Source organism: Mobula birostris, chromosome 1 (assembly GCF_030028105.1).
Source record: "Mobula birostris isolate sMobBir1 chromosome 1, sMobBir1.hap1, whole genome shotgun sequence".
NCBI classification, from domain to species: domain Eukaryota; kingdom Metazoa; phylum Chordata; class Chondrichthyes; order Myliobatiformes; family Myliobatidae; genus Mobula; species Mobula birostris.
The window spans coordinates 119,977,439-119,998,408 of record NC_092370.1 but is presented as its reverse complement, the minus strand read 5'-3'; the positions used below and the strand labels follow the sequence as shown (position 1 = coordinate 119,998,408).

Below are 20,970 nucleotides of genomic sequence, written 5' to 3'. Positions count from 1 at the left end.
AAGGGGGCGGGGCCGCGCACTCTTCCGGCAACATAGGTTTGCGAGGATAAATAGGAGGCACGGTGCAAATCTCCCTCTTAATTAAATCCCGCAAAGCAGAGGAAGAAGGCAGGAGACAAACAAACAAGCAACAGTAGCAGACAAGACTGTGGAAAGTGCAGATGCAATAAAGTATAGAGGAAGGAGTTGCTTTGAAAAAGAAATTCGCAGCACACTTGAACATCGCGACTGCGCAAAACTTTTATCAGAGCGAGTGCATCCCTACTTAAAGGAAGCAACACAGCGTTTAACGAGGAGAGGAGGCAAAGTTTCTGCTCAAAGTGAAGGAAAAGGTTTGCAATAACAAGAGTTTACCTTTCCAGGCTCGATCAGGATGCCTTTCTTAGGTCAGGACTGGCGGTCCCCCGGTCAGAGTTGGATCAAAACCGACAGCGGCTGGAAGAGGTCGAAAGATGATGCAAATAATAACGTTGCTCCGCTGGACAGGTGAGTTTTTAAACTGAGGTCGTGGTGCGCGTTGTCTTGCATGTGTTAAATTGAGGTTGAAATTGCTGATGTTAATCCCACGGTGGGGAATTGCCCGGAGGAAGGGGGAGATAGTAAAAGGCGGGTTAATTTAAAGGAGCAACTGGAGGAAATAGTGACGTTATTTATTTTAAACGGCCAAACAGCTCGGGCAGTAGCGGTGGACAGAGATAAAGTGGTTATGTTTCAGGTCGAAGACCTTTCATCTACGTTCTACGGTATCAAAAAGTAACAAATTCAGGGTGACCAGGACCTTAAAGCCTGCAGTTCAGTGATATAAACAAAATTAATTTTGGAAACAAAATAGTTAATGCACGCATTCTCTGAAAACCCTGTAAATAAGTCGAATTGGACGAGCATTCGCATTGAAAGGCGAATGCTTCACATCCGGGTTTCAGTGTGTTTAAAATATTGTGAGCGTTGTTTTACTTCAATGTATCACTTCTGTAAACGGTTTGAGTTGGATCGTCGCCCGAGACGGATCAGACACCGCAGAAGCAGCATTTCTTGTCTGTGCAGTGAGGCCAGACTGGCGAGCAAACCGAACAGGAACACATCGGGCACGGTGTAAAACTCCATATTAAAATGCTATTTCCTTTTAAAAATGTGAAGTTTTCTCAATGTATCTGCTTGAGGCTTAAAATTAATTATGTTGCTGTTAAAAGCTACAGTGAGTTAAGATTTACTTTCTGTGCTGCTGTATCCCAGTTATATTGTGCAGATTCAAGAAGGCGCCTTCTGCTTTTCATAATGTCAACATCTTTCTTCCCTCGTGATCTACTAATTGTTAACGGCCTTGCGAAATAATCACGCTCGTCGGTTGCGGTAGATGTTTCCATCATTCCCGGCCGACGGGAGCTAAATTGGAAAAATGATGCGATACGTTTCCTCATTGAGATGAAAGGGTTATCTTGCAGGAGGAATTGGCTGACCTTCATGGGTGAGCATCGGGAGGCTTTGTGATGTGGGTGGAATCTCGGCCAACCCCTGTCCACACCTGAATGTTTTCCAACTGTTGTCATGGGGTGATATTCAGCGCTGCTGGGGACCTTGCCTTGGGTTGTCCAAGTTTGCCACGATAACATCACTAACTACGTTTCTGTAGCACCTATAGCATTGCAAAGTTGTACAAAAGCACAGAACCTGGCAAAAATGTTCAAGACTCAAGACTGTTTAGTGCCATTTCCAGTATACAAGTCTACAGGGAAACAAAATATTTGTTACTCAGGATCTGATGCAACACAAAACAAAAGCGCTAAGATAAAGAACACAATTTAATAAAAATGCTAAAATTGAATACATAAGATAGCTTGTGTACATTGATTGCCTGCCTATAAGGTGAGGAGGCACAGGAGTGTCTGTACATTTGGTGACTGGCAGGAAGTGGTGGAACAGGCTCTTCCAGTCTTTTGAACTGTGCTAGCCTATAGAATTGAACTCTGAACTCCAACACCCTGAGATGTCCCTGCGCTGAGCTAACCACTACACAAGCATGGTGCCCACGCGGTGGGTTGGAGGTGTTGTCTTGCTGCTTGGGGAAAGCAACTGTTTTTTGAGTTGGGTGATCCTGGTGTGGATGCTACATAGCCTCCTCCCCTGATGGGAGTGGGATAACAGTCAATGAGCAGGATGGGTGGGATCCTCTGTGACATTTCTGGCACCTTTCTGGACACGTGTTCTTGCTGGTGGGCAGGCTGGTGGCTGCCATGTGTTGGGCAGTTTTGAAGACCCGTTGATGCTGCTGGACGTGAGGGAATTTTGGGTCAGTGCCAAAGAAAAAGTACAAAGGAGATAAAGTGTCAATGATTGTGAGGGAGAGAATTGTGGGGTTTAGAGAGAGGGCAGCAGAAAGCTGGAGTATGTACAGGTGGCAAGAAGTGGAGAAGTATAGAGATCTTGTGGTCCTGTGACCTTCAATTACCCTACATGGCAAGTGCTCATGGTAAATCGTTGTGCGTTTTATCACCTTAGTAAAGCATGAGGAATAAATCTTAGTGTTAGCTAAAGGTTGTTTGAAGTTGGCCTTTCATTGTATTTTTCCCCAGCATCTCTGCATTTGTATAATTTCATTTATTTGTGCAGCGTCATCCAAAAGTTGTGCTGCTTACAGAGATTGCTGATGTCTCCTCTTCTTCCTGCTTCTGTGATCTATAGAGACTGCTGGTTTGGCCAGCTGCCAAATCAGGCTGTCCTGCAGGTTTACAATAATGAATGTAGAGATTGGTGGGGAGAAGATAAAGGCCAATATTAACAAGATGCCCTTCTCAGGCGTTGTGTTAGGGAGCATTTGTTCAAGACTGGAAGGCTGAAAGTTTCCCTAAACAGCCTATTAGAGATCAGTTGTGGAGTTGTCCAAAGTGACTGGAGTGGATGTTTAAATCAGCCAGGATCATATGACATGGAAAGTTCAGGTCTGAGCTCAATAACCAGCTCCTGTTCCCAGACCCTTTCTGTGTTTCTGTGTTTGTCTGAAATAGCCTTGGGTCAGTCTGCTAGTTTATTTGTTGAGCAGCTGAACCAGTAAGACTAAATAAACTCTGATTTCAGACCAGATGCTTGGAACAGCTTATGCAGGCAATGTGGTATTTGACATCACTTGGGTGGACTGCTGGCTGTGAAGGCAAGAGGTAGTTCATCTATTGATATTGTACAGATGCTCTTTTCCTTCTGCTTTGGTTTTAGCAAATTTCTACAGATGGACTGTGTGGACCATTCTAACTCGTTGCGTCACCACATGCTGTGGCGGAACCAATGCATGGGATTGGGAAAAGGCTGCAGAGGGTTGCAAGCTCAGCCAGCTGCATGGGTGCTAGCCTCCCCACCGTTGAGGCTGTCTTCAAAGGTGATGCCTGAAAAAGGCAGCGTCCACCATTGAGGAGGACCCTCACCATCCAGTACATGCCATCTTCTCATCACTACCATCAGGGAGGAGATGCAGAAGCCTGAAGACGTGCTTCTGTGTTGCTTGAATTTCCAGCATCTGCAGAATTCCTGTTGTTTGCATTTTTCTTCCCCCTCCAATTTAGATTTCTGAACAATCCATGAACACAGCCTCAATTGTGCTGGTTTTGCACTATTTATATTTAATATTTTATGTTTGTATCTCATGTGATTTGAATGCTGGAGGAAAGGGGAGCAACCTGGGGAAAGGGGGGAGAAAGTGTAAACTCTACCCACACCACACTGGAGCGACACTTCTCAATGCAACTCTGCTCAGGTAAACCCACAGTGGGATGATCAGAATGTGGTATAGAGGCAACAGTCTGCCTCTTCATCTGCCAGGAGTTATTCAACAGCACATAGCAACACCCCAAGCCTGAAATGGAAGGGTGAGGGCAGCCACGTCCAACGTAACTGCGCTGTGGTAACAGCTGGGAAAAGGCAGCTCTGACCCCACCTCTTACCCTCCGTCGGTGCCGCCAAAAAGGACAAGAGCAACAGGCATGTGGGAGCACCACCAGCTGCAGCTTCCTCTCCAAGTCGCATACTGCCTATATTTGGAGATGTATCACTGTGGCTAAACCCTGGAACTCCCTCCTCATTAACACTGGGAGCATCTTCACCAGAAGGACTGCAAAGTTTCATGGAGGAATTTTACCCCCATCTTCTCAGGGCTTTTGGGAATGGGCAATGAATATTGACCTGGACAATGATACCTACGGGGGAAAATTTAATTTTAAAATTGCTTTGGCCGTTTTTTTCATTCTCACAGGATTGAAATCCCGTTTTTCCCTCTCCACTAGTACTGGGAACACATCCTTTTAGTCAGTTCATGCTTCCACTTCAGTTATGTGATAGACAACTTCCAACAGGGCAGCTGTTGTTCAGTGGAAGAGGTGGATGGAATATTGCGAGAAAGCCCAGAGTGTTAAATCTCTCTCTGAATGCCCCTTCACTTGTTATTTAAGGAGGGACAAACCAGGAATTCCTTTGTTACTGAGGATGTTACATTTTGTCGGGAGATTTTGGGAGCTGCCTTGAAGTTTCTTCCTTTCTGGTAAACTCTTGTCATAATATGGCTTGGAGTAAATAGTCTATTTCAAGCGTCAAGTACCAGGCATGTGAATTGTCGCCTGCTCACCAGAGCTGGTTGTTGATGATGTCTGCTCTGGAGATATTGCCCTCATAGAGGTCACAGAATTGCTCTTTTGATGAATGATTATTTTTAGGATTTTGTAAAGACATGAGTTTTGGTATCTTGCCATTGTTTTGAGGTGCTTGCAACAGATGGTCCTTGTGGCCAAAATTCTTGGGTGGGGGATGGGGAGTAAAAGGATCAAATTGTTGGGTTTGGGCTCTTAGTCTTTCCCAGACAGATTCCAAAGGCTTACGACCTCAATCACTGTGTTGGGCTTGTCAGGCTGCACAGAACCCATGGATTGGTGGCAGTGACCACCCTCTGGTCGGGAATCCCCTGCAGTAGAGGGGTAGTAAGAAAACAGGTGAGAAGTGACCCTCATTCTGTTTGAAAATCCTGCCTCCTTTTTCTTCTAGCCTCTAAATTCATTTGCAACTCCTGTAGGCTACAGCAAAGTACAATCTTGCAAAAAAAAGCAGGAATTGTTTGGGTCACCTTGCACGATTATGCAAGATCTTTGAATATACAAGATGGATTGTGCCTGTAAGATGCATAAAAGTGATTCGGTTGCTTTTCTGTCTTGGTTCTTGTGGGCTGTCCTTCCTGAAGGCTGTGGTCAGAAAACCCTCCCCACATAAGTCAGTGATACCTTGAAAATTTATTAACCAAGCTTGCCCCTCCCCCCACAACCCCCAAGAGTTGTTCAGACTAGAAACTTCAGCCAGAACTTGATTGACGTTCCTTCAGAGAGTGGTCTAGTGAAATGTGAGATGTGGACTGGCTGTGGCATTAAGTGGTAGGCCAGGGTGATGGGGTGAGAGAAGAGCAAGTAAATACAGCTAATGACACAGTCTGGGTTGACTGCGGATTTTAGATGTGTTATTGATCTGTGGAAGCAGTTGTTTTGTTTCAGTTCCTCTCCCCTGCACAGCCCAAAGCTGCCTGCCAGGACCTGACGTTTTAACGACCAGGCTATGTGCCAAAGAAGCTAGCTTGCAGCCTGCAGAGTAATGTCTTCCAAATTGTTTTCTTCCCCCAACTGTAGATAAGAATGGATGGAGCCCAGTGAGGATTGCTAACGTTGTGCTGCATCATTGCATTCTGATCTGCAGAATAGTCTCTGCTCTTTGTAACCCTTTAAAGCTTGCTCTGATGATGTGGTTTGAAGTTGCACTGTACACAATTGCTATAAATAACTTGCCCACAGAGGCCTGTTTGCAGCAGAGGAAAAAAATCCCAACTTGAAGGGAACTAGCAGCCAAAGATCATGAAGTACATTCTGAGTCACGCACTCCCCCCACCCCCCAACCCAGATAAAGAACCAAGGTTTATGGTGGCTACTTAAAATGTCAGGCAACTTTTCCTTGGTATCTGTTTAATGAAGTGACCAAAGTCTTGAAGTGAAACTTTTTCTTTGTTTCTACATTAAAATTAGAATTTGTAGCACATTTGAACTGTTTGACATGAAGCTCCTCCTAATTTCAGCTCCAGTTTCCCTTGAGTATTTCCAAAGATTACAGACCCCTCTTTTCCTTTGGAAGTTGTGATAATTTCCCAGAACCACTTGTCCTGTCCCATGAAATGTGTCACGTGTTTCACTCCACGAACTGACCTGTGGCAGTGAAAGTTTCCTCGTCAGAAGATGAGATGGACAGGCAGACAATAGAGGAAAATCTGCCAGATAGAGAAGCTAGCTGTAAAAAGGGGTTGAGGTGGCGGTTAATGCCAGCAGATCTGAGTGGTCCTGGAGAAGTGACTTGAAGCAGAATGGAGGAGATGCTCAGCTAGCTGGGTAGCATCTGTGCAGAAGAGAAACATATAAGGTCCAATATTAATTCTGCTTTCCTTTCCACAAGAGAGGCACAGTGGCTCAGCTGCATCACAGCTCCAGGTATTTGTGTCCAGTTCTGGCCCTTGCTACTGGCTTTATGGAGTTTTCACATTCTCTCTCTCTGTGACCACGTGTCTTCCAGGTCTCCCAAAGACACGTGGGTTGTTAGGTTAATTGGTCAGTGTAAATTGTCCTCTGTATGTGAGTGAGTGTAGGAGTATGTGGGCAAAATGGGATATCGCTGACCTAGTATACCCCATTTAATAAGGAAATAAAATGTAAGTTGAATTTCTGACAAAGAATTACTCATGTTTCACAATGTGTTCCTTTCTATCTTTTACAGTTTCTGCAATGAAGAATTTAATAAGGAGAACTTTTTGAACAACGTTGAGTATGATTTGATGACAAAAAAAAGAAAGGATCTTTTGAATAACAATACAAAAATCCAATGTGAGTCTTGCTCTTTTTTTTTTGTAGACAGAAGCTTCTTAATTTAACAAAGCTGTTCTTCCAGAAGGCAGGCTTAGATGCTCACGCTTTCATGTCGTGAATCTACCTTGAGCAGCAAAATGGTGGCTGTGTTCCCAGTGTAGGACTTGGAGTGACCTACAGTCAGATGTTAGGCTTTGGGCAATGTGTTAAATTTGGGATCCCTTTCCCATTGACTCAAGTTGTAATGATATTCTTGAAGGAAAGCAATAGAGTTCTGACCATTCACTATCCCTCAACCAATGTCACTTAAACAAGTTACCATGATATTGTCACATTACTTTTGTTGGATAGTGTTATGTGCATTGTCTGCCATTTTTTTTCCCACCTGCTTTCAAGATAGTCCCTTGGGTTTGAGGATGCCATGCTTTCACTCAGTTTTGGTGGGTTTTGAGGTGAGTGTGTTAACTACAGACTCAGTGGGCAGGTGAAATTTGATTTACAGTTTGAGATGGTCATAGCATAAGCACTGTGCTCCCTTTGCACAGACAGTAGTACCTCAATGGAATGGCACTGGGAGTGACTGTGGAAATGCATAGCAGGAATTCAGATCCATACCATATATAGGTTATGTTTCCTTTATCTCTGGAGGGCAGCAGGGATGGTCCTAAAGAAGCAGATGTAACTGTATTGATATCATTGTCTTTGTAGCGTCCTTGCCATTTTGAGCTGAGAGGGTTACTGACAGGTTCAAGAGGAAGTTAGATGGGTTGCTGTTAAGGATATCAAATGGTTGGTAAATTAATCTGTCTCAGATATCCTGTTTGTTCATTGACCTGGAAATTTTTTGACTTACTCCTGGTTCCCCACCTGTAACATGACCAGCAGGCTGGTATACTTCTGGTTTAGCGTGCAGATAGGGTTGTCTGTACTTGTGCTAAGCATCCCTGATATGGCGTTTATTTACAGCACAGAAATTGGCCATTCAGCTCAACTGTCTGTGCCAGTACTTCTGCCATGCTTGAACATTCTCAACTCCAATCTCCATCACTTTCCATCGCTTTCTCCCTCCATTATATCCAACTTCCCTTAAGTGCACCCCTGTTCAATTTTTCTCTGTAGGAGGCAGTTCTGCATTTTCCCTGCTTTTCTTTTGGTTTAAAGTTTTTGGAAATTTCCAATTGTATTTGTTCATAACTACATACTGATAATTTCTAGCTGTGATCTTGGTATAAGTGGAAGCATCTTCCTCACATTCAACTAATCTTGGATATCTTCCAAGTCATTAGTCTTCCATTGAGATGATCACTGTAACCTTTCCCCTATTCCCAATGGTGTAATTTCTTTTCTGGTACCTTTTAAATCCCTTCACTTGCATTCTACAAGAGTTGATGCTTAAGCTCATCGCAACTATAAATTGCACTGCAATCTCAGTACTGAATAATACATTCCCCAGATACGTTCAAAGTAGCTTCTAACAGTGTATAAGGATATGTTTTGTCTCAGTGTGCAGTGATGTTATTGTCTCTGGATTACTCTGACACTGATAATGGAGCATGATTGGTTGTGAATCATCTTGTATTGCTCAAACAAATGACACTGAAGTTGCTTGAACTGATAGAAAAAGTATCAGAATATGAACTGTTAACATTGTAACATGCATTATTACTTTTGCTATTATCTAAAAATACCAATGTAGTGTACTTTCCACAGGAGAGTGCGGAATTAAGTCAGAGTACTTGCATTGAATGTCCTTGGTCTAATGGTCAAGGTTACAAGTTGCTAAGGCTGGAATATGACACTCACTATAGAATAATTCCCCATGTTCTGGCACTGCTAGTCAGGATCCAGATGGGCAGTTTGCAAATGGATTGGCACTCTGGAGATGCTAGGCTATCGAGAAAAAGAGTGGGTGTTTGGGTCAACTTGGGTTGTGCTTTGGAAGAGCTAGCATGGACTCAGTGAATCAAATCGTCATCTCTGCTTCATGATGGTCTGTTCTTTAGAGGTGCTTTTTTGTTAATTGTCCTTTATGAAGTGGTGTTGATAGAGATCAGTGGGAGGGAATGGACTTTGTTTTGACCCAATCTAAGTCCATTGACTTGGCCTCACTGAAAACTTAGTGTCACAAGTTCAATGGGAGGATGTGCAGAGCCAGAGTTGATGTCAATGTAAAGAAACTGATCACGGGTTAATTGGGACGAGAGAAAATCAGAAATGGCACAAAGGGGCCCTTCAGCCCACTGAGTCTGGGTCAGCCATATTTACACAAATCCTACTGTAACATTTTATTCTCATGTTTGGGGGGGGGGGCACCTAAATAAAATTCCACTTCAAAATTTAAATAAAACTACAATAATCACATTCATTGTTTTGGAAACCAAACTGCATTTGCTTTGGCAATTACTGCAGTATAATAAAGTCCACGATCTTTATCTTTGCTCTCAGATTTTCACCATGATACGTGGATCTCAGTTCACAAAGGAAGCACAAAGGAGGTGAGTAATGCTGTGTTGTATTATGTGGATGGCTGCATGGATGGTCAAAGCCTCTGTCCCATTGCTGGCTCTGACAGACTCTTCGTTTCTTTTAGCGCCACGGATATTGTACCCTGGGTGAGGCCTTTAACCGCCTGGACTTCTCCAGTGCCATTCGGGACACACGAAGATTCAATTATGTTGTCCGGGTAGGTGGGTCTTGCATTTCTACTGAACTGAATTTCTGCCCTTCACTTTACCTCCTCATTTATTATTTCCATTTTGCGTCATGGCACTAACTCGTTATCACTATTAATTCTTGATTAAACTGGCAGTAGAAGCGGTAATTCCATCTCCTGAGGCAGAATGGAAATGTACTGCTTTGTAACTGGATCTGCTTGTCGGATGCAAAGCAAAGTGGCATTGTGAACTGCATCAATTCTATAGTGAAGTACTCATTTTTCTAAAGCGTCTACTGTTTTGTGTCGAGGTCTCACTGATCAGGGATGATTGTATGGGCTCGGGCTGTAATCTCTGGAAGGCTGAAAGCTGATCTGATTGAGATCTTGAAGGGTGTTTGTTAAGGTACTGGCACAGTGGAGATTTCCACTTGTGGTAAAGCTGAACAAGAGGTTGCTGATAAGTCTAATTGGAATTTGCAAGAGATCTTTTCCCTGGAGAGTTGGGAGGGGGGGCTGTGGTGGTGGAGCTTGTTCCCACAGGGAGGGCTGAGGCGAAGAGTGTTCCATCTAAGAGAAAGCCACTGGTACGTGGATTGGGGAAGGAAATGAAGTTTCTGCGATTGGAATGAGTAGGAGGAGGCGCATGCAAACAAAAACACTGGACTAGTTCTGTCGTAGGGGCTAGGTTGAAGATTAAGTACTTCTGCTTTTCCTTTAAATGAGATGTTTTACTAACTAGCAGCTTGTAATCCCATGAAATACTTAGTCATTTTGTGAAGTCTGGCTGCTTCAAGGAGTTGACGAGAATGTGGGGAGAAGAGATTACAGGGGAAATGAGTGGGGTATGGGAATGCTTGGAAAGCTGTATGAGATGAATGGTTTACTCACATGTTATGAGGATGGATAAAAGACTCTCAGGACAGTTATTTACTGCCTGTCCATGATTTTTTGTAAATGTTAACGGTACCCAAAGCCTTGAAGCTAATGTTTGTGCTGGTTACCCTTCGACTGATGAAGGGCTTTGTTACCCTGAGTCATACCAACAGCAACCCTGACTGCTCATCACAAATCAAGTCATGGTGACAAGCAGCAAGGCCAGCAGCTGATTACAGTATCCAGTATGCTGCTGTGCTGATGGAAGTGGAACTGTTTGGAATTCCTGCTATGCTCCCAACCCCATGTCTTGTGACTAATTGCAAAATGTTGAAACAAGAGTCAAATTCACTGATGGCTGTATTGCAGCCTCGATAGTGCAGTGGGTCCACTGGAGTGGTGGTGTTATGCTTTGTCCTTGTAAAGAAGGAACTTGTTTTGACGAACAACTTCGCACGATGCGATGACATCCCAGAGAGTCCACGCACTGCTTTCCTGTCACTGTTGGAGGGAAATGAGCAGCCTGTTTGTGCATGGTAAACTCCAGGGACAGAGGCTAATGATCAGATGATGCTTGAACAAGTAACTATTAATTGGTTTATTATTATCACGTACTGAAATGCATTGAACAAATTGCTTTGCATGGCGTAGATACAAATCATTCCAACCAAGTATTTCAAGGTAGTACAAAAGATAAGTGCAATAGCAGAACTCAAAATATTATAGAGCAATACAGCAGATACAAGCTCTTTGACCCATATCCTTTCAAGCCCTTCACCTCCACGTGCATACCCAAGTGGGTTCTTAAATCTACCACTTTCTCAGGCAGCTTATTCACAACACTGTTAGGAAGGGGGCAGGATGCACCAAAGCAGCTCCTCGGGTTCGTTTGAATTCTTTGCCCTCTCACCCTGAACCATTGTGCCTAGGTTTGAGACTCCCCTACCTTGGGGAAAAGACTGTTATCATCCAGCTTATCAATATCTTTCAGAATTAAACATTTCTCCCAAGTTTCAACAAATAAAGACCTACCCTGGCCAACCTCTGCCTACAACTTGAGCCTTCCTGTCCTGGCAATATCCTTGTAAATCTTCTGTCATTCATTACAAAGAAAGTGCAAAGGCCACTATGAGTTGGATTGAGATCAAGATCTCATCTTCGTTGAAGAGGTCTATTTGAGAGTCTTGGAACAGCAGGGCAGAAGCTGTCCTTCATGTTCTCAAACTTCTGGAGGAACAGCTGATGGACAAAGTCTGTTGGGGAAGTAGGAATCGTCAATGTTTTAAGTCAAGATTCTGCATCAGTTTAAGAGTGGGAAGCGGAGACAGCCAGTATTGGGTCTGGGTGGGGTGGTGAGACATCCCCATGGGTGATGGGGAACCGTGGAAAATGATGGGCAGATAGAGCAGGAAGGGGAGAGGTAGAGTTGGGACACAGGATGGTGGATGATGGGTGGAAGCAGACAATGAAAAAATGTGTAGTGCTGGCTAACTTGGTTGGAACTCCATGCTTTGTTGAAAAAGTGCAAAATAATTTGTGTTCACTTGTGAGAACATTGCCTCGGTTGGCCAATTCAGTGCTTCATTCACTCCCCCATACTTCATTTATTGGAGTGTTGTGTGGACTTTTCTTGATTTATAACCATCTTGAAGTATGTCCAAGGTGTACATTTAATTTGGACAAAATACAGTCTGTCCGGCTTGTAAGCTGAAATGACATTGCCATCTTATGCTATAATAAGGATGTGGTCTGATTAAGGCAAGTGTTTTGGAGTTTGGCTTGGCTTTGCTTTCCGCTTGTTCAATAGTAATTAAGAACTAGTACAGATTGTACCATTTGCTTAATCTTCATAAGCAGCCAAGAATTAATGATACTCACTTTACCCCTTCCTTGACCCCGTCTCTGGGCACCTGACTGGTGTCCTTTCGGATTAAAAGCTTTGGAAACCTGTAGCCATTAGGTGGTGTGACCCAAGATGCCATATTAGAACAGCTGTGTGGTTTTGCCTTGCTAGAGTGACACCAATTTATTTTCCATTTGCAGTTGCTGGAGCTCATTGCGAAATCCCAGCTCACGTCCCTCAGTGGGATTGCCCAGAAAAACTACATGAACATTCTGGAGAAAGTTGTGCAGAAAGGTAAGAATGGAAGCAAAAAATAAAACAGCTCCCTAGCTTTATGGAATTCTACTCCACACTCCACTTCATTGCATCATTTTCTCCTATTCCTCTCTATTCCCGTATCCAGATTATCCTTAATCTCATCACTTGCATTCACCTTTATATCTTGTCAAAGGAGAAATTGTATCAGTAAAAACTTTCTTTATGTTCATGAGCTTTTGCCCCACTTTCATGCACATTTTCTCTGTACTTAAATAATCACACTTTCATAATCTTAAATCCTCATGTCCATCCTCGGCCTTCTTTCCAGACTGACAAGCCCCAGCCTTTTCAGTCTTGCCCACAACTTGACTAAGATTTCCATAACATCTCAGTAAATATGTTATGATTTTTTTCTTTTTTTTTTTTTTTTTGCATCTGACCCAGTGCCTTTACATCCTGTTGATAAAACGTCTGACCTGGGTTTTATCAACAGGATGTAGAGGCACTGGGTCAAATGCATGCAAAAGAAATCATAATGTATATTTACTAGGATGTTATGGAAATCTCAGGTGTGAGAAAGACGGAAAAGGCTGGGGTTTGTCACTCTGGAAAGAAGGCTGAGGATAGACGTGAGTATTTAAGATTTATGAAATTGATGTATAGAGAAAATGTGCATGAAAGTGGGGCAAGAGCTCATGAATATAAAGAAAATTCTTATTGATCCAGTTGAGAGAAACTTCTTCCCGAGATAGAACTTGCTCCCTTGAGAAGAGATTGAGGTGAACATATGTGATGGGATTAAGGAAAATCTGGATACACGCAATGGAGAGGATAGGAGAAAATGATGGAGCAAAGTGGGATGTGGAATAGAATTCCATAAAACTAGGGAGCTGTTTATTCTTTCATATATTTGTAGTAATAAATGGATATTTGCTAAAGCTAATCTCCAGCATGAACTGAACTTGATTCTAATGGGATATCAAGAATAGAAGTCAGTATACAGGTTTGAAATGAACACATACATCTCTTAAATTCTGCTGATAAGTCCCAAACAGGAAGTCCCTTGCCCACAGACAATCTGAGGGGAATACCACTGTCAGCATCTTTGTGAAATTGCCACTCATTCTTCTAAATTCCAGTCAGTTTTGGCCATTATTCTAACAATGGCAAACTACCATGAATGGTGTCTGCTTGCATTCTTGTACAGTTAAGGGATGAAGAAGACATTGGAAAATTGCTATATGGTTGTTACATCCAGCTGTGGATAAGGAGCAAACTGTAACCTCTGCATTGATGAGAGAAACATCAGCAACCACTAGATCCTTTTTAAAGGACAAGTTCTAAATATTAAGAGAAGGATAGGATTTAATTGAATTGTTTCCAAACATAAATAGTAGCTGGTCATATAATGAAAATCTTACTGAACGTTTTGGCATTCAGCAAGCCTGAAATCAATTTTTACTGTTCTATCTGTCCTTAACAATAAAAAAAAAAATTGCTCAGTACCTTGGGCAAAATCTGTGGGGAGGAATAATGTTAATATTTTGTCAGGACCTTTATCATTTGATTCTTGGATGCTCAGTGAATTGATCCATTTGATAAGCACATCATTCTCCACGACTTTCACCATCTTCGAAGGGATCCTACCACTAAACACATCTTTACCTGTCCCCCCCAGCCACTTTACACTTTCTGCAGGGATCACCCCCTCCATGATTCCATTGTCCATTCATCCCTCCCAGCACATCCCTGCAAGTGGCCTAAGTTTTACACCTGCCCATTCACCACCTCCCTCATTTCCATTGGGGGCTCCATGCAGTCCTAACAGGTGAGGCAGTAATTCACATACAAATCTGCCTGGGTTGTCTCTTGTATCCAGTGCTCCTGATGTAGCCCCCTACCATGGTGAGACCCATCGTAAATTGGGGGATAGCTTCCATCAAGCACCTACGCTCCATCTGCCAAAAGTGGAAATTTCCAGTGGCCCAATACTTTAATTCCCATCCTGACCATGGCCTCCTTTTGTGGCTTCATCGTGGCACCCTTGAGGTGGAGAAGCAACACCTTGTATTCCGTCTGGGTTACATCCAACCTGATAGCATGAATATCAGTTTCTCCTTCCAGGAAGGAGATTTCTTTGTTTATTCTCTCTCCCTCTACTCTCTTCTATTTTCCACTCTGGCCTCATACCTCTTCTCATCTGCCAGTTACCTTTCCTTGGTGCCCCTCCTTCCCATTCTCCTATGGTCCCTTGTCCTCTTTTATCAGATTCCCACCCACCTGGTTTCACCTATCACATTCTAGCTATTCTTCGCCTCTCTCCACCTTTTTATTCTGGCACCTTCCCCCTTCTTTCTAGTCTTGAAGGTTCAGAGCCCGAAACATCAACTGTTTGTTCATTTGCATGGCCTGAGTTCCTCCATTTTGTGAGTGTTGCTTTTGATCCATCTCAGTTGTGAATATTCTTAATAACTGGAGAATTCCAGAAACTTGACCTACTGGCTGAAGAAATGTCGTCTTGGTCCTTAATGGGTCTTGATTAATAGTTCGTCTGAGAAGTCCACAAAGGTAGTTCTAAAGCAGGAGTTCCCAACCTGGGGTCCACAGACTCCTTGGCATAAAAAAAAGTTTGAAACCCCCTGTTCTAAAGGAATACTTCTTAAAATGATGCCAGGATTATTTATTGCAAGTACTTCCCATTTTTGGCAAGATATTCATCTCGACTTATTCTGAAGCTAGCATCGTTGCTGCTTCCTGTTTCTGTAGCCATCTCCAGCCTTGCAGTTTATTCCTGCAACCCCAACAATGATAACATTTTTCGTGATGCACTGTTTTCTAATATTAAGAATTATTTTTCCACTTCAGTGATAGAAGACCAACGTGATATCCGGCTAATTAAGGAGCTGCTCAATAGTCTGTACGCCACCATTTGTGCACTGGTCAAAGGTGTAGGGAAGTGTGTCCTGGTAGGAAATATAAACACCTGGGTCTACAGAATGGAGGTCATTCTTCACTGGCAGCAGCAGCTGAACAACATTCGGATCATCAGGGTAAGTGGTGGGCAAGCAGGAACTCTGGAGGTCCAGCCACTAGTCTACCCAACAATAAGACCATAACACAGGGGAGCAGAATTGGGCCATTTGGCCACCTTGTCTTCTCTGCTGCTCAATCATGGATAACTTAAATCCCATTCTCCTGCCTTCTCCCTGAACCTTTCTGTTCTTGCTAACCAAGAACCTGTCAATCTCTGCCTTAAGTACACCCAGTGTTTTGGCCTGTACAGCCCTCGGGCAACTCCAATTTTCTGCAGAGCCAATGTTATTCAAAATCTCTGTACTCCCATTGCTTATCCTCCAATTTTAATAATCTACCATTGATTTGATAGAAAAATTTCCCTGCTATAAAAACCGTATCCACGCAGAAGTTTTATAGGTTTATATTTGTAAAATATCTACATTTTTTTTATTCATAGGTATCAAATTTCCATTTTAAATCCAAGCATTTAGAACAGAACGAGGATCTGTGTTAAAGCTTTACAGGCGTGCTGCATCTTTCAAATGTCAGGGCCCTTTATCATTTAGATTCTTTGTGTCCTGACTGGCTGCATCATCATGTGGTATGGATGCCACGAGGCATCGGACGTAAGACCTGAAAGGGAACAGTTTTAAAACCCCTGAGAGAGTCACTGGGGTCTTCTCTCCTGCCACCCCCCCATTTGTGATACTTACCGGGAGTACTGAGACACTGAGCTGAACAGCTTGTTCCTGTGCTGTATGCTGTGTTAGTGGTATGCTGGGAGCTCGTGTGAATTGGCAATCATAGGATATGGTGTCTGTAATGTTGTACTTGAGAACTGAGGCTGGGTGTCTTAAACCTTTTTTGTTTCACAGCCTGCGAATACAGGAGTGACCCTCACCGACCTCCCCATGTGCCTGCAATTGAACATCATGGAGAGGTTGTCTGATGGGCGAGATATTGTCAACCTTGGTCAGGTGTCCCCCACCTTGCAAGTGCTGAGTGAGGACAGGCTTCTGTGGAAGAAACTATGCCAATACCACTTCACAGAGCGCCAGGTACAGCAAGCCAAGTCACTGCCAAGCTTCAAATTAAAACGTCTTCGTTTGGATATTGCTTACGAATGGACTCGACTCCTATTTATTTGTCATTTTTATGTCTACTGTAGATTCGCAAGCGTCTCATTTTATCTGAGAAGGGGCACTTGGACTGGAAGAAGATGTACTTTAAACTTGGGAGGTGCTACCCAAAGAAAGAACAATATGGGGACACACTCCAGTTCTGCAGACATTGCCACATCCTCTTTTGGAAGGTAGAGCAAGGCTTCACTGGTTTAGATCATTATCCTTGCACCATAATAGTTAATTTCCAACTGTTGTCTTAAATTTCGGAATAGAAGATCTTGAGGCAATTGGGACCCAGCAATGTGTCAATGCATTCAAATGCATCGTTTTGACATCCACAGGTCCAGTATTCTTGGATCTACTACATTTTCAGCATTAGGAAATAAAGAAGTCACATGTTTGGCATGGCACCTACCACCTGAAATGTTGATTCCCTGCACTACCAGCACACAGTGGTTGTACTGTATACCATCCACAAGATGAACTGCAGCGGCTTCCTAGGCCACTCCAGCAGCACTTCCCAAATCTATAACATCTACCACAAAGAAATGCAAGGGTAGCAGGCACACGTGTGCACGATCCTGTGTAGGTTCCCAAGTCTCAACCCAAGAACAACCTGCTGGAGAAACTCAGCAAGTGGGCAGCATATGTGGAAGCAAAAGGATAGTCTGTCTTTCAGGTCAAGACCCTGCACCAGGATTCCCCCTGCTGAAACTCATTCCTGACTTGAAACATGGACTATCCTTTTCCCTCCAGAGATGCTGCCAGACCTGCTGAGTTCTTCAGCAGTTTGCTTCCCCGCCCTCCCCCCCCCCCCCCCCCCAACCTTTGCTCCAGATCCCGGCATCTGCAGTCTCCCAAGTCCCATGCCATCCTGGCTTTGTAATGTGTCACTGCTCTTTCATCATCCCTGGGTTGAAAATCCTGCAATTCATTCACCAACAACATCTTTACCGGAAGGACTGCATTTCTTCAAGAAAATGACTCCATGCCAGAAGCAGGGTAGTCGGAAAAGGAACGTCAATGCTGGCTTTACTGTTCAATGAATAATGAAACCTCAGGATACTTTGTTAGCAGCTAATGGCCGCCATGACCCTAAGTAGGACGGGTCCTTGTCCAAAAATTTGGACGATCACTTTGAGTGCAACATAGAATGCAACATTGTTAAAAGTTAGATGTTTGGTTGTTTCAGTAGAATGTATAACTGGGGTCTCCAGCTGCTTCCTTGATTCAACCAATGCAAACAGATCGGTTGTCTTATGATGCCTTTGCAGGAGCTTGCTGTGTGTAAATTAGCAGCTGTGCTTTGTATACTGCAACAACGGCTACACTGCAAAGTACTTGATTAGTTATAAAGTAATGGGAGATGCCTAACAGATATACCAAGTACTATAGCAATGCAGGTCAATAACAAGTTCCTTTCGTGCTTTGCTTTCAGGATACGAATCATCCTTGCACAGCCAATGACCCTGATGGCTCTTACACTTCTATTTCACCCCTTGAATTCATCAGCCTGTTCAAGTTCTGAACTTGAAAAAATTCTGGAAGGTTCCAAGTGTGGAAGAGATTCTTGCTGTGCCTTGAGAACTGAGCTACCAATTTTGTATACTTGGCTTTTACCAATGTAAATACTGTACAATAATATTTATACTTTCCTTTTTACACTGAAGCTGTAATAGAAGTGGTTTAAGTTTATTTTATATATCTCAATAAAATTATGGTGTGTAAATATTGCTTGAGGTAATTCTGGGAGTTGAAATTACTGAGGCACTATCTCGAGGAGAGTCGAGATGTCAGATAGGAAGCAGTTGCTCCTAAAATGGGATTGATGTGCATTGTGGTGGCAGTGTATAGGAAGAGTCCCATGTACTGTTTCTAGATAATCGTGCAAATGGCTAATGGTATGTTTCTGCCATAGCAGAAACATCCTTTTGCACCGATTTGTCGATTTTAAAATGCACATGTTCCATAGCATGGATTAGGTTAGTCCCTTCCATACTTTCTTAATTAGTTGCTGAGATATTGTGGAAGTAATCTACACTGCCTTAAGTTGTTTTCTTCACCCATCTGATCTCAAGTTGTCAGTAACGTGGACTATAAACTTGAGCTGCAGAAGCTTCTGAACCAGTTTTTGAACGAAGAAGTTATCAACTGATTTTTTTTTTCCCTCTCTCTAACCTGGTAAAGCTACTGATTCAGTGCCTGAGTTCTTTACAAAGCCTCCTATCTCATTCTCACACAAGGTGTGATCCTTACATGGTAATGTGAAGGTTTTTTTGATGTCTGATGTAGCAGAGTGCAGCAGACTGTTTTGCACTTGACCATAGTTCTGTTGGACTAACTTTAGTTGCTGTTAATATAGCTATTATATTTGTACTTTTTTATGATACATTATCAATAAGTTGAAGGTAGAGTACTGTCTGGTGATCCTGCATCTAACTGCTTTGATGGCTTTGAATTGAATATGAAGGAATCATGTTTATTTTTTTTATTTTGCAAGAGGCGCGGGATTGGACAGTGATTGAACGGCATTGGTAATTTTTCAATTGCAATCAGCATTGAACTCCCAGTCACATCAATGATCTGGCATAGGGCAAATCTTTAGTACTGAAAGAAGTGAGAGAGGGTGGGTATTGCCCAAAATCTATAGCTTCTCCACAAAGAAGGAATTCCCCTCAGAGATTTGAGGGTGGGGGGAGAGAACAGTCAGTGTAGGTAGGAATGGAGATGATAGGTCCGGTATTAGACTTGGAGATCTTAAGAGATTTTTGTGTAGGCCAGGGTTCATGTTCCACAGGCAGCACGGCAAACTGTCCACACTTCCTTGCAATTTTCCAATTTCAGAATTGTTCCAACCCACTGAAAAGGATGGAACTAAGCTTGTATTGGGATAAAGCACTTGGCTGTAGCTGTTTGGCAAGTGGGCTGATTTGGAGACCTACTCCTGATTGGCCTTGGTTGGCCCTTGATATTACAGCTCTCAGTTCACCTTCTATCTTAAATGCCCACTCTGCAGAAGTTGAGACTCGTATACTGCTCACTGACGCTGGCAATTCTGGGAGGAAAAATTAAGGCTTTTAAAATAATTGTTTTGCAGATGTCTCAACCCTTTTGGTTTTGTACTATAATCAATGGGTGGAGGTGAATCTGATAAGCTATCAAGGTTGTTAAATCAAGTAACAGTAATTTCTTTTCTATTTGGTGGCATGTTAATGGGTTTGATAGGTGATTACTGGTTTGGGTAGGGTTGCAAAGTTGTGAAGAAAGTAATGGGAATATGAAAAGTTTCAGTAACCTTTTTACAAGAAGAACTGGGTAGTGGATGGAGAAAAGTATCCCATTCCTATGATAAATTTCATTGGGAAACCAACATGAGAAGCAAACTTTGGGCTGTTTCCATATAAGATAGTCACAGCCTAGGCAATAAACTGAGAACATGTGCTATGGGAGATATTCAAAGTTTATACATTTTAAATGGCTGTAATTGGATCAGGAACAATGCTACTGCTAACAATACTATTGGAATTCCATAAGGCTTTAAGTGTAGATGCTCCCAAATGTATAACTGCTTTCATTAAAAATATTTCCCCTCAATAAAAGTCTTTTGTTTGAAGTCTTATAGAAGCAACATAATATATGTAGTTTATTTTCTTAGGTGATCTTGGAGCAATTAAGCTTCAGAATGAGCATTGGAAACAACCGTTTCATTTCAAAGCCAACCCGAGTTCTGCAGTACACACACAATTGCAATCTTTTTGTCCATCTGAGTTCCCACAGCTGCCCTGACTGAGGTGCCAAGGCTTGATTGCTCAAGCTGTCATATGGTTAGAACTGAAAATTCTTAGTGTGAGGATAGAGATTGTAGGAGAGCTTGGCTTTTGCTTTCTCACAGATGGAAAGGAGTGTTAATTAATCCTTCAATCTCTGAAGCAGTGGGAAGGTTTCAATGTTGGGGATAAGGTTAGATTGTTGGCTTGCAAAGTAAAAATGGAGATATAAAACAAGATGTCTACTTGCTGTTGCAGGTTTTACATTATTGTGCAAAATCAATTCTACTTTAGTAGTTGCAGGACAGTTGACAGACTGAACTTTCTAAGGATTCATTCCATAGCAGAAGCTTCAGAAGCTATACCATTAGGTTACCCCTTAAGACTTGCACGAGATCCTCCAACATTTTACTGGGCACAGATGACAATGCACCTCACAGAAGGTAACCTGCTAAAACTGCAATGGATTTTCAAAATGTGTGTTGAGAAGGTGGGCAGGAACCCCAGTCACAGTGAAAAGTCTAGAATTGTGTGATGAAACATCTATCTTTCCAGTAAAATCCTTCAA

The 20,970-nt window shown here is 42.7% G+C and overlaps 1 protein-coding gene across 1 annotated transcript; it reads left to right on the top strand.

Moving 5' to 3' along the window:
- Positions 1 to 23: 23 nt before the first annotated feature.
- fbxo32 (F-box protein 32) lies at positions 24 to 18,367 on the top strand. The gene is made up of 9 exons (XM_072261367.1): positions 24 to 486; positions 6,778 to 6,884; positions 9,312 to 9,361; positions 9,457 to 9,549; positions 12,439 to 12,532; positions 15,362 to 15,546; positions 16,387 to 16,569; positions 16,680 to 16,823; positions 18,074 to 18,367. Exons 1-9 carry the CDS (start codon positions 374 to 376, stop codon positions 18,161 to 18,163), a joined length of 1,059 nt encoding a protein of 352 aa, XP_072117468.1. The 5' UTR covers positions 24 to 373; the 3' UTR covers positions 18,164 to 18,367.
- The last annotated feature ends 2,603 nt before the right edge of the window (positions 18,368 to 20,970 follow it).

What these genes read in the sequence shown, in the direction of transcription:
- fbxo32 (XM_072261367.1), top strand. Translation starts at nt 374, where the DNA reads ATGCCTTTCTTAGGTCAGGACTGGCGGTCCCCCGGTCAGAGTTGGATC. An exon ending in AACGTTGCTCCGCTGGACAG is followed by an intron (nt 487 to 6,777) that starts GTGAGTTTTTAA and finishes TATCTTTTACAG; the next exon opens with TTTCTGCAATGAAGAATTTA. An exon ending in ACAACATTCGGATCATCAGG is followed by an intron (nt 15,547 to 16,386) that starts GTAAGTGGTGGG and finishes TTTGTTTCACAG; the next exon opens with CCTGCGAATACAGGAGTGAC.